Genomic DNA, 13,513 nt, shown 5'->3' on the forward strand with positions numbered 1-13,513 from the left:
CGTTCACCTGAAGCTGCCATAGCTATGCTACAACTAAACCACTGTGAAAAATACGTTGAGTGGCGGATGTTACCGATAGAACAAGCCACGCTTACGTTTTTCCCGAACACCTGGTGTCATCTCTAAGTCATACAATTGATCCTTGTACATGTACGCAACAAAATGTAATTGAAATTTTATATATACACTCTCTCAAAAAAGAAACGCAACCCCTGTTTTATTTGGTAATGTTTATATCAATTTTAACTGGTTATTACATTTGTATTTTTAAAGATAATGCCATGAAATTTGACATGGTGAACCTTAGGTCAGCACGGTATAAGGTAACAGTTAATGCAGGTCAGTATCGAACTCTCAATTTACGCTAGGGGGCGTTGTCTTCAGTATCTCGTTGTAGAGCCACGAGCTCTAATCACAGCAGTGCACCTCCTCGGAACAGAACGAATCAGACGGCGGATGTTTTCCTGGGGATTGCTCTCCACTCTTCCTGGAGTGCTGCGGCCAGTTCAACCAACGTGTGCGGTTGTGGTGTACGTGCACGAACACGACGATCCAGCTGGTCCCACAGATGTTCGATAGGATTGATGTCTGGCGATCTGGAGGGCCACGGCATCACGTTGACGTTGAATTCTGTAGGAATACCACTGTTGCTGCGAGCTGTATGAGGGCGGGCATTGTCATGTTGAAACAACTCCCTCTGTTGGGCGATTATCGGCAGAAGATGTGGCTGTAAGACGTCATCAATGTACCGTTATTGCCGTCAAATTGCCACGAATGATGACCAAGTCTGACCGTTGGTTGTAAGACATGGCTCCCCATACCATGATGCTTCCTCCTCCAAATCTGTCGACCTGTCGAACGCAGTTCAGTGCAAAACGTTCATTTGCTCGTCTATAGACACGTTGTCTACCGTCACGTCGTTGAAGAAGAAACAGAGACTCGTCACTAAACCAGACTCTTCTCCAGTTTCTTAAGGGTCCATCTCCTTACGTTAGTACACCACCTGAGACGTTGGCGTCGATGTTGGCGTTCAAGACGGGCCCAACAACTGGTCTTCTTGCACGTAAATTTGCCTCATGTAAACGGTTCCTGATGGTTTGGGCCGATACTCTCCTCAAACCTGGCACCTGTGTTGCAGTGATGGTGGGTGTGGCATGCCGATTACGTAGGTGGCTGAGTCGAATAAAGCGATCCTGAGCCGGTGTGGTGATCCTAGGTCTACCGCTCCTGGGACGATCTTCAATTGCATGGAACTGTGGTGTTTTCAACGATTTGCACGTGCAACAGGCTTTTAGCATTTTGTACATGACAATTTCGCACTTTCTCAAATAACACGGATACAAAGGTCATCATGTGTGAAAATGGTTCCGTTTGGGAGCTTATACTGATCAGATGGGAACGTATTAGCAGTATTTTGAAGAAAATTCTAATTTACATTCACCATCTTTATTCTAGAAATGATGTCAGATATTTAGATAGGGGTTGCGTTTCTTTTTTGAGAGAGTGTAGTTTCTATTTTCATCAGGCGTTTTGTGTCACTGGAGTTTCTGGTACAACGATCACTAAACTGTCTGGTTTGTTTATCCGTCGTCGTCATCGCATGGAAGGGGTATTGTTGTGCGGTGCGAGGAAACAAACACTTGTTTCCATATGCACTGTGTGTTTGGTGTGTGTGACCAGAAGGGCAGTGTCAAGCTTACACTTTTCGCGAAAACCTGGTGTTATCACTGTCAAGAGGTCCATTCCTACAAATTTTATCAATATTTGAATCTGTTTCGGCGGATAATCGAGACTGATAATTATGGTTCTGCTATTTTGAATGTCCTTTTTAGTTTAACAGTACTTTTCATAAACTGAAACTTATTCCGTTTCTGCAAGCTATTTTCATTCTTTCGCGTCTGACACATGTTCTGTACATTTTCAGATCCTTCTCACTGGCATGAGCTGGACAAGGACACCCACTGCTGTGACGGGTCTAACCAGTCTCCCATCAACATCAATAGTAAGGACGCAATTTGTGCCAAGCTAGACCCCATCAAGTACATACCCAAGCATCGAAAAGAAATATCAGGCAATCTGGAAATAAATGGTGAGAATTTCAGTTTGTTTACATTCTAGCAATTATTATTTCTTACAGTCCTCTTGTGACGTCACAATATGTTGATATCACTTTATGTTATAAGGCCTCATTTGCCAAGTTATCGTATCTGTAGTCCATCGCGATGAATCTCTACCTCTAAGAGCTGATTCATTCGGACATGAAGCTGAACATATATATTTCTCCTGAAATAAATGCTATAAACGACAGTTGCTCGTGGTTGGGTGGCAAAAACAAGCTTTCAAGTTAAAGGACAATGGGCACACTTATCTAAAGTCGCTAAGGTTCAATGGCATGTCACACTAATAGATTATGGTGAATGCGTGAGTATAGTTTTTACGCCGCTTTTCGCAATATTCCAGCAATATCACGGCGGGAGACACCAGAATTGGCTTCACAGATTGTACCCATGTGGGGAATCGAACCCGGGTCTTCAGCGTGACGAGCGAAGGCTTGAACCGCTAGGCTACCCCGCCGCCCCTAATAGATTGTATGACAGCTCACTCCTACAGGGCTCTCCAGCGCACAGAAAACAATCAGTCATGTGATGGCGTCACGTGAGACCCATCACCATTCTTCTTGGAAGGCCTGAATCAGTTCCTGTCGGTTGGCTGAAGGGTCATGACATCCCAGAGGTGTTCAAAAGGGGACATGTTTGTGGAGGCTGCAGGTCACGTTGACGTTGTTGGCTGCAAGCACGTTTCAAACGCTCGGGCTGTTTGGGGACTGGCGTTGTTGTGCTGATAAAGGACACCACGTGGCTTTTGTAGATTTGGTAGGACCATTGGACGAAGAATGTCATCCATGTAACACCAAGCTGTCAAAATGCCGTTAACAACTGTACCTGCCCACAAATTCCCCCATTACCAAACCCATTCTGGCATTCCAGTACTGTTATTCTCGAAAGTGTGAGTGTCTCACATGCCGTTTGTATAATCTTTATACCCTGATTGCACGTGCAGTTTTGGCTGCCCGAGCTGTATCACTTTCTGTATAGAGTATAGTTGTGTTTGGACGGTGTGTTTTCAGCTGATTTCGTTTAAACTTGTCTTTCTGTAGTTTCATTTTTAAAGTGGTAAAGTTTCTTTTGGCCGTCAGTATACATAACACTGGTAGATGGTCTCCATTATCTAGCGTATTGTAGTTCTACTCAAACTATAAACAAATTACTCTATTCAGATGAAGTCAGATAGGAATGGTCCAGAACAGCAATATCGTGGCGAATTTGACCAGGGTGTTTATCCAGATGGAGATATAACCAGGCGCGTAGCAAGCCAATTGTTTCGCGTAAGCCCGATAGGTTGCAAAAATTTATCTTTTGATAGTATTGAGTGCTTGCCCAACCTTTTGAGCAACAATCATGTGTAAGCCCGGGCTTTTTCCTTATAATCGTAGCTACGCCCCTGATGACACTCTGGATAATCGAGTATGTCCTTCTCAAAACCCTACGACTTACCCTAACACGCATTTGACTGCAGGCCATGGTGCGAGTCTCGCCTTCTTCAAAAATAATCGCCTCGTGACGAAGAACATGCCCTTCATAGACGCCCAGTACGTTCTGCACTCCATCCACTTCCATTCTCCCTCGGAACATCTCGTCAACGGCAAGCACTTCGACGGGGAGGTAAGGGCAACCAGGCTGGTTTATTGTTCGAAGGGCAACTTTTCAGATGTATAGAGTGACAAGATGTCATTTCCCTCGGTCTGGCTATCTGGCTATTACCTTGAAACAAAATCATGCTTCATTGGCCTTTTGCTTGTTAAACACTACTGATTCCACCAGTCATTCCACCAGTCAATGGTAGCGCGGAGATGGTACATTTTCAATAACCTTCAGTTTGTCTAAGGCTTGATTTGCCTGTTATGTGTTTCATTTTGTACATTTTGTAATAATTATGTCAACTATATATTTTAGAAAAAATATAATATACAGTTACAAAACAACGAACTATCATAAAAAATCACGTTGTATCTAACCTGACATAACCTAGGGAAATGCATTTTCCCGTTTTAGTGAAGGATATTGGAGATGTTTTAGTCCCACTTTATGTCGATAAGTTAACAATCGAATCTGGACCAGGCCATCCAGTCACTGACATCATGGAACTTCAGATACGATGACATGCATTCACCAAGCCTAACCATCAGGTTGATTTCACCATCTCTTATGACAAGCAAATGTTGTTGGGGACTTACATTTTTACACATAATCTCCACCAACTTGAGATAAAAAATGACCCAAAACTGTCTTCCAAAGGAGATATTGCTTGTGTGACATCATCAAAAAGACATCATCAATTACATGACTCACAATGCTATGACGTCAAAACCTGATGACGTCACAATGCTATGACATCGCTACACTCCAAGTCTAATAGTAGTACAGTGTTCAGAGATGTACATTTTTCATTGAAAACTAAGGATGAGTGATTTTTGATGATAAATAGAATCTCACCCTCGTGTCTTCTGATATCAAGTACATCAACACTCGTTGATAAAAGAAAAATTATCCTTAGCAAACCTCGGATATTTGTAACTTTATCAACTCGTGGTAATATATTTCATATCAAAAGACACTCGGGTGAGATTCTCTATATACCTCCTCATTACATACACTACAACTGTTCTTCCTCTCTCACACTTCCGGCAACGGTCACCAGTAACATATTGTTGGGCTCTGATACCGCGAATTCACGTCATGTCAGATGTCATTTCGGGTGTATGTACATTTACTTCATATGATTTATGGTACTGACGTCCGTCCTCGTTGTTGTAGTTACATCTGGTTCACTACAAAAAACGGTATCGGAGTGTTGGGGCAGCCGTTGGCAAGGAAGACGGCTTGGCTGTCGTTGGGGTGTTTCTGGAGGTAAGAAGTTTTCAGAACCCGGACTAACTTTCCCAAAAATGACTAAGCCCGATAAAAAAGAAGCTGACGTTCAGACTTCACAGTCTTTTCATTTGACAGCTGATCAGATCATTACATACGATAAACAACGGTTATAGCGAGCCCAAAGGGACCACTACATTTAGTTCGTTATACCCCGAGGTCATCGTGACCCAGTCTGACTCTGATCCTTCCCGCAGGTAACAGGGGAGTCGGAAGACAATGCTTTCAACAGGTTTGTGGATGGAGTGGCCAAACTGAAAGGCGGTAGGTATATGGCAAACGTTTAAAGTTGAGATTTAATGCGGCATTTTTCAAGGCACATATTTTATACGGGTTACGGTAATTGTTTTCAGCGGGACGTTTGGTAACCCTCTGTTTGGACAGATTTACGACCATCAATGTACCCATGCTTACAATTATAGTCACTGCCCTGTACTGCACTGAGACGCAGATATCCAGGTTGTGAACATATGTGCGTGTGTATGTATGTGTGTGTGTGTGTGTGTTTTTAAAAGAAATATGATGTATTATTCCATTTAGGTTACATGTAGAGCAGTAATAAAATAATAAAAAGTTATCTGATTAGTAAGCTTGAAATGGATTTCTTAAAATATACATTTTGGATTGAACAATGACAAATTCACATCTATATGAAAAACAGAAATTGTTAAAGACATCCCTCTTTCCATCATCCCAAATCAAGGTGGTCGAGTAGCCTACGAGTTAAAGCACAGTTCGTGTCGTCAGTGATCCGGGTTCGATCCCAACATGAGTAAATTTTGACATTTATGGTGTTAAGCATGGCTTAAAACCACACTTACTAACTATTCATAGATCATGGTAATATGTTGTGAAAGAGACACGAATGATCGCATCGATTTATCTTCGTCTGTATTGAGATGTCTTTCTGTTGCCATGGTGTTCATGGAACAGAGAAACTTATCTTTGTCTGTATTGAGGTGTACTTCTGTTGCTGAGGTGTATGCCATGGTGTAGATGGAACCGAGAAACTTATCTTTGTCTGTACTGAGGTGTATTTCTGTTGTCAAGGTGTAGATGGAACCGAGAAACATATCTTTGTCTGTATTGAGGTGTATTTCTGTTGTCATGGTGTAGATGGAACCGAGAAAGTGAGTCTGGACCCACGTGAACTGCTGCTTATGAATAACGATTACTACACGTACAAGGGGTCGCTTACCACCCCGCCCTGTTCGGAGTCAGTCCGATGGGTTGTTATGGATTTGCCTGTTCTCACCACAGCAGACAGGGTAAGAATGTTTTTACATATGTTGTTTAACGTCTAAGTATTATTCACACTATGTGACAGCGACCTGCAAATAATCCAGTCTGAACCAGTTAGATGTTGACGACGATACTCGCCTTCAGTGTGCAGGAGATGCAGTCAACCAAACCTGACAACCATTAACTCGCCTTTAGGACCGAAATATGGTCCTTGGGATCAAGTATTGCACCGAATCTCCATGGTGAACCGCCGTGATATTGCTGGAATATTGTTAAACGCGGCGTAAAACTGAAAAGTGACTCTCTCATCCATAGTGGCACAGAGTAAGAATCCAAATGTTGATTGGAAGCAAGTGGGTCTGTGGCGTGTCATTTTCCAAATTAATCAATATAATTAGAAACTTTGAAAACATCGTTTAAACTCCACTGAAGGTATTTTCGTACTGACAATATCGATGGCTAAGTAAAATAGTAGTGTCTGGTTTTCTTCAAAATCTTTCACTCACAGTTCAAAATATATATTGAGGGAATAAGGCAGGCCGCTTGAACTTATTTGAACCGTTTCATCAGCCAAGATGACTAGGACGCCTTACGTTATGGACCACGTTGATAATGACGAAAAACTAATTGCTATTGGATGCTGTCATTGTTAAGGGGCGCAACTCCATTTCAAGATGACCCCATCAACTAACAGTCCCTTGATGCGGGGACCGTTATATCTATGTGTCACGCTCTGCCATGATTTTAAGAAGCGTATCATTCTAGTTGACACTAACTCTAACCTGTTGCCTTCTTACAGCTCAACGTGCTGAAGAACGTTCCAGTCAGTGGCGGCGAGCCCCTCTCCGTTGATACAAACGTCAGACCAGCTCAACCTGTGAACGGCCGCCCTATTTACGTGGTATGCTGATGAATACGGCGACTGCGTGTGCGACCTCAAAACATACCGAGCACTGAATTATACACAACCATGTGCTTGTTCCGATTTGAAAAAAATGTCATGAACAATAAACACGTGTCTCCTTGTTATACTTTTTTTTATACTTGAGCCTTTACTGGGGTTGTTCAAATCATTCCAAGGGGAACAATTTTGATTTATTTGGATGTTTTGTCGTTTCCATTTTTGGGGAATACTGAGAAGAACACGATTTAGGCCAAGTATCGTACCCCTAATATCAAATTTTGATTTAAGTTCTGAAAATGTAAGGAAATCATGGTCATTACAAATATCCTTAATGTGTACTATTCCTTTTGGAACCAGTCCAATATAATCAAATTAGGGTGGTTACACAGGTGATTCAACCAAATGGGTTTCATAAGAATTTCATTTATATCCTTGTTCCATTCATAGCCCTTAATATATCTACCCCATGCATCGAGTGCGTCTTTCCAAAACGGGTTTTCGATTTTGTATTGTTTACTAATATTTGAGCCTAATAGAAGAATGTCTTTTAAAGGGAAACCAGCTAACTTATAGCACTTAGAATTTGACACGTATCTCTTTAAACATGCAATTTTTAGTGAATCAATAAACGTTTTGATGTCAACCATTCTCAGACCACCATCTTCATATTTTCGCATTAATTATTTAATTAGCTTTATCTTGTCTTTCTTATCATTCCATATGAATTCAAAAAAAATATTTTTCAATTTTGTTATGACATCTTTCGGAGGATTGGGAAGAGATGTGTAAGAACATGAACTATAGTTAATAAAGCTAAACTTTAAATAACGGTTATTTTTCCAGTCAGGGTTAAGTTTCGGGTTTTTTCCAGTTCAAAAGATTTTTTTTGATATATTCAAGTCTCTTCTTTGTATTGATCACCCACAAGTTTTTTAAATGAGCATTAAGCTTTATTCCCAAAACATCCAAATTTTGACAATGCCAGTCCAGCTTGAAATCATGGGATAAAGTTATTTTGCAACCAGCCATTGCACCAATCCAAACCGCTTTTGTTTGAAAATGTTTATCTTCAGACCAGACATATTGTAGAAAGAGATAAGTGTTTTCATTGCTTCATTAAGAGAGGCTTCCGAACCGTCTAAGAATAGTTCAGTATAGTCAGCATATTGGCCAATGATATGTTCAATTTCGTTTAACAATATACCCTTAATTTTCTTGTTTTCTCTTATTATTATACCTAGTATTTCGGCTACAAATAAAAATAGATAGGGAGAGATTGGATCACCCTGTCTACAACCCCTTTCATTATTGAAAAACGAAGACAAATTACCATTCTGTATGATACATGATGAAGCATCGGAAATCAATATATTTACCCATTTCTGTATGTTGTAACCAAAATCGAATTATCCAAGACCATCATAATAAATTTCTTAGAGACTGTATCGAAGGCTTTTTCAAACTCTATCAAGATGAAAAGACCTTTTTTGTTTTGTTTTTTTGTTTCAAACATTATATCGTAAGGAAGTCTGATATTTTCAGAAATGCACCTTCCAGAGATGAACCCAGCTTGATTATCATTTATAAGGAGATTTAGTGTCTCTTTAATTCTGTTTGTTATACATGTACAAGAACCAACATCATGTCTGGAAGCATGCAATATAATATCCATGCGTAAATTCTCATGCTGTCACACACTGTGCGAAAAACTGGATCGGTGGCCAGGGTCGGTGACATGCCTAGTTGCACGTCACAAATGCCGGTTGCTTGCTTGATGACATTAACTGGATTCAGTTGTTTATAAAATGCCGTTCTAATGTCTGGAATATTGCTGTTTTGGTGTTAACGCTTGAGAAACAGCATAAAGAGATGTTTGAAAAACTTTACTTTCTTTTACACGTGTTATTGAAAAACGCAATGAAAGAGTCTCCAAAACAGCAGGACAAAATACAACACTGAAATGTGCCGTCACTAACAATAGACGGCATAAAAAAACCTAGACATCAAAAGAATACACCCACAAACCGAGAAACACGAAGGGCTATATATAAACACGTGTGTGTGTGTGTGTGTGTGTGTGTGAGAGAGAGAGAAAGAGAGAGAGATCATCCATAGATATACACATTTTATGTGCATTAATTCCAGATGCCGTTTCATATTGTGTGCAACTGGATGTTTCACTCTTAATTCAAAGAGTAAAAACCAAACAGATTAATTTTCTTGGAAGAGCAGTTAGAAGTCAGATGTATGTCAGCATACACTATCTGGATGAAAAACTTTATTACTATATTAGCTTAGCATGTTAGCGTTATCATCATCCTCTGTACACATCCGCTTTTACTGACCTCATGTACATTGATGACCTTGAACTCTCTGCCACAGTGGCAAAGTAGATTCTTCTTCACCAGTCCTCCAGTGAGATGAGTATCGGCCCGACAATGTGACATAATTCATCTGAAACGTGGGAAGATGGAAGAAGGAGGATCAGTCACATTACCTCGCTAAGGAGATATTGGCCATCTCATTAATGGTCAGGCTAATACGTTCTTTGGTGAGGTCTAATGCCCATAAGGAGGATAAACTTCGGTCAGACTAATGAAATAAATCTTCTGTTTATAGCTGAATACTGTAAATAGCTGAATACTGTAATTTCGTGATAAAATGCGTCACGAAATTAATGCGAGCTCAGGAATCTGTGTTGATGATAAAATGTGACACCCTGAATCTTTGGTGTTATTCATTTTCTTTTCCCACTTGTTATTTACCAAATAACCGGAATTGAGCTTGTTAAGCCATAAATGGAAATGAGCTGTGTGATTACGCTGCCATGTTTGATCATGTGATTGCTTGCTACTACTTGTCTTATGACAACATTTATAATCGTATTCCGACTTGAAAGACTCCTGTTGAAATGATCCTGCGTGGTTGGAGAATGTGCTTGAGTGACTTTAAACAATGACCAGTGATTGTAACCAGTGATAATTACATGTGACTTGAGACACATGTAATGAGGAAGTCACCTGTATGGGTGTAGTACTCAAAGCCACATATACTTATGGTGTTCCTGCCCTTTAATATTCTTTAGGTGTTCTTCAGATTTGACGAACTCAAACATATGCTATGTTTATATATCCAACATGATCTTGCTCATGTTCATTTTTTTTTTCACGAACTCTTCACAACGATATACGTCAAATTATGTATTACTATACTAAAAGGTTTGACCTAAAATTAGTTTTGTTTGGAAACCAAAAATATTCATCAATAGCAAACAAAGAATTTTTAATTTCAGTGCACTCGTTTATAATTTAACTGGCAGACTTGATCCAAAATAATTTGTTTATATGGCATATACTGTTTAACAATGATTGGTATTATTTCTCGTTTTTGCAAAATTTATATATAATTCACATTGTACATTCATCATGACATGTTTACTCTTCCTTCCATTGTATCCCGGAGCGGTATTCATATAAGCATATGCTTGTTTACCAATCCGGTTCCTTTCAGTGGAAATAAATATGTTTTAATCATATGGTATGCCTCTCCGGAAGGATTTTATATGAGGACTACTTCACACAATTATGACAACTCTATTGCCGTTCACTTCCAACTGTAACAAACATTACTGAAGCAATCGAAAGTTTAAAACATATTTTAACAGGTTTTAAACAATTATAGTGATGATGGTGATGATTTTTTGAAAGCATTTTAACGTCATTATAACCAGCTGTTCACCTAGCATTTCCAAATACCGTTACAAAATTGCAAAATAGGATTATTTTTTAAGGAACAGGCAAACAATAACATTATATTTCAGCTGGTACAAGTTCCAATACAGATACTGAAAATAAGTTCATAATGATCTCAAACAGAAGAATTCATGGAAAGTCCAAACATGATATAGTGTACGGGATGTCTACCGGTTGTCCAAACTTGCCCATATAGCCATGCCGCCACAAACCTGGTGAAATTAAAATAATTACGCTGAACAAAGTATGAAGGATCCCAAGAAACACCAGACTAAAATATCCCCAGTGAAATGAAATGCAAGGACACTTTTTAAGATTAAAGTTGAATAGATATTTATTAGTACACTGGGCAAAACAAGAAACGCAACAGGGTAAAATCAAGGTATGTTTATGTTTAATTCAAAATCGATTTACTCCATACATACTGAATGCACAAATATATGATTTCACAAGAATATAACCACATGTATCCTGAGCCATGCAGAGTAATTTCAAGCTTCTTGAACGTTGGCGTCCGCTACAACATCATCTCAAAGTCAGTATCTCGTATGCCCCCCACCAGCAGCAATCACATCTCTGCATCTCCTACATAGACTGTATCAGTGTCCTGATTCGATGCTGTGGAATCCTTCTCCATTCTTCATCCAATGCTTGGCGTAACTGTTGAAGTGTCTGAGGTTGAGGTCGTCGTCGTACTCGTACACGTCTATCGAGCTGGTTCCATATGTGTTCAAAGAAATGAGATCGGGTTATTTTGAGGGTCATGAGAGCACGTTTACGTTGTTGGTTTGCAAGAAAATTCATTGTAGCACGAGCGACGTGTGGTCGTGCATTGTCCTGTTTGAATATTTCACGTCAGACGTGAAGGAAGATGGCGTTGAAGAATTTCGTCACGATAACGAAGAACAGTTAAATTTCCCTGTATGTTCACAAGATTAGTCCTCCCATTAGCGGATTTTTCTCCCCACATCATGACACCTCCTTCCCCGAATCTGTCACTCTCAAGAACGCAGGGCCGACTGTGTTACGTTCATTTCGCCTCCGATAAATACGTATCCTTCCATCATGACGAATCAGCTTGAAACGTGAATCGTCACTGAACCAAATCATCCTCCAGTGTACGAAGGTCAATGCTCGAACGTTTCGACTCCATCGCAGTCGTGCACGACGATGGTGGTGCCGTAGAATAGGCCCTGTAAAGGGCCTCATCGGTCTGATACCATGGAGTCTTAGACGATTCCTGACGGTCTCTGCCGACACTCTACGGAGTCCAGGAATGTTGTGAGCTGTGTACGCTGCAGTGACAGTTCGATTCCGCAGATGGGATATCCTGATGAAGCGGCCCTGCGCAGGAGTTGTCACCCTTGGTCTGCCACTTCTCGGTCGGTCTCTTGTCGAATTAAAGCGTCTGTAACGATGCCAAAGATTTGAAATTGTACAATTTTTTTGGACATTCAGGAATCAACCACAAGCAACCACACTTTCACGTGCACCATGCTTTCAGATTTGTCTCCACACCTATCATGACATTATTTTTTCGGTTACTGTATTTTGGCGAAAAATACGCAACTGGTTTTTTTTGGTGTTAGAAATCATTGTAGAGACAACAGGTAAACTTATCCATAACATTAATATCGATTTCATAGAAACGTTGTATAAAAAACATGTTTTAAATATCACAGTTGGGCGTTGCGTTCCTTTTTTTTGTACAGTGTATATTTTGTTTGAACTCGTAGCTACTACAGTGCATTACCTAAAATGTCGGAAAGCGCAAGTAAAATCTCGAAATCCCGCAAGATCTTTAGCGGAACACTCACATTGGAAATATAAGATCTGTTATGTAAACAAACACACGTTTGTATTACTCAAGGTTCATGGTACTATCCATATTAAAAAGTTCAAAATAGCTATGTTCTTTATAATGTCAAAATGATGATATACATTTTTTACGATAATTAATCACAACATGTCACAAGCGATTTAAGTACTTGTGATTATATTTATCAAAGTACCTTAATGTGATTTTTCGCACATTACATTCATCCAGAGGGGGGCGGGTCTTCTTGGAGGTGACGACATCAACAAAAAATAACAAGCGCAACGGGGTTGAGTATCCATGAAAGACAATTTGATCATCTGGAGTTCGGACGAAAGTGTAATGAAATGATCAAAGCGTTACCGAAGGGTATATTTTACAGGCTCTTCGGGAGTAGCAGCTCATCCTTTGTATTTATAATCCATTGCAAATGATCTTCAGTACTCACTTGGTGACAAAAATAAAACAACAAATTATCACACTGATTGCTCTTGGTCAACAAGACATAACACAATCTATGTAACTACTCAATGTATTCTGCGTATTGAAATTGACTCCAGTCTATCGTAAACCAGCTAACCACGTTTCAATAAATGCATGTTGGTTGGTTTTGCGCAGCAATTCACTACATACCGGTCTGTGAAATGTCGAGTCTGGAGTACACACACCAGTGACGATTATTGGTTGGAGGCGCCACCAACCTTATAATCAGGCTGAATGTTCCCTCAGGTGAAATTTCTCTCTATACACACAATTTCTATGTACACTTGGATTACTTAAAATAACTTTCAGCCAATGATACGTAGTCTCT

At 40.0% G+C, this 13,513-nt stretch overlaps 1 protein-coding gene across 1 annotated transcript; it reads left to right on the top strand.

Annotated features, from left to right (window-relative positions):
• The first annotated feature begins 1,905 nt into the window (after positions 1-1,905).
• On the top strand, positions 1,906-7,140 carry LOC124287968 (carbonic anhydrase 7-like). The gene is made up of 6 exons (XM_046724472.1): positions 1,906-2,089; positions 3,577-3,722; positions 4,875-4,967; positions 5,186-5,252; positions 6,105-6,256; positions 7,030-7,140. The coding sequence occupies exons 1-6, from the start codon at positions 1,906-1,908 to the stop codon at positions 7,138-7,140; spliced, it is 753 nt and encodes a 250-aa protein (XP_046580428.1).
• The last annotated feature ends 6,373 nt before the right edge of the window (positions 7,141-13,513 follow it).

The sequence above is a fragment of the Haliotis rubra genome, unplaced genomic scaffold (assembly GCF_003918875.1).
Source record: "Haliotis rubra isolate DU_JTF1 unplaced genomic scaffold, ASM391887v1 Scf41, whole genome shotgun sequence".
NCBI classification, from domain to species: Eukaryota; Metazoa; Mollusca; class Gastropoda; order Lepetellida; family Haliotidae; genus Haliotis; species Haliotis rubra.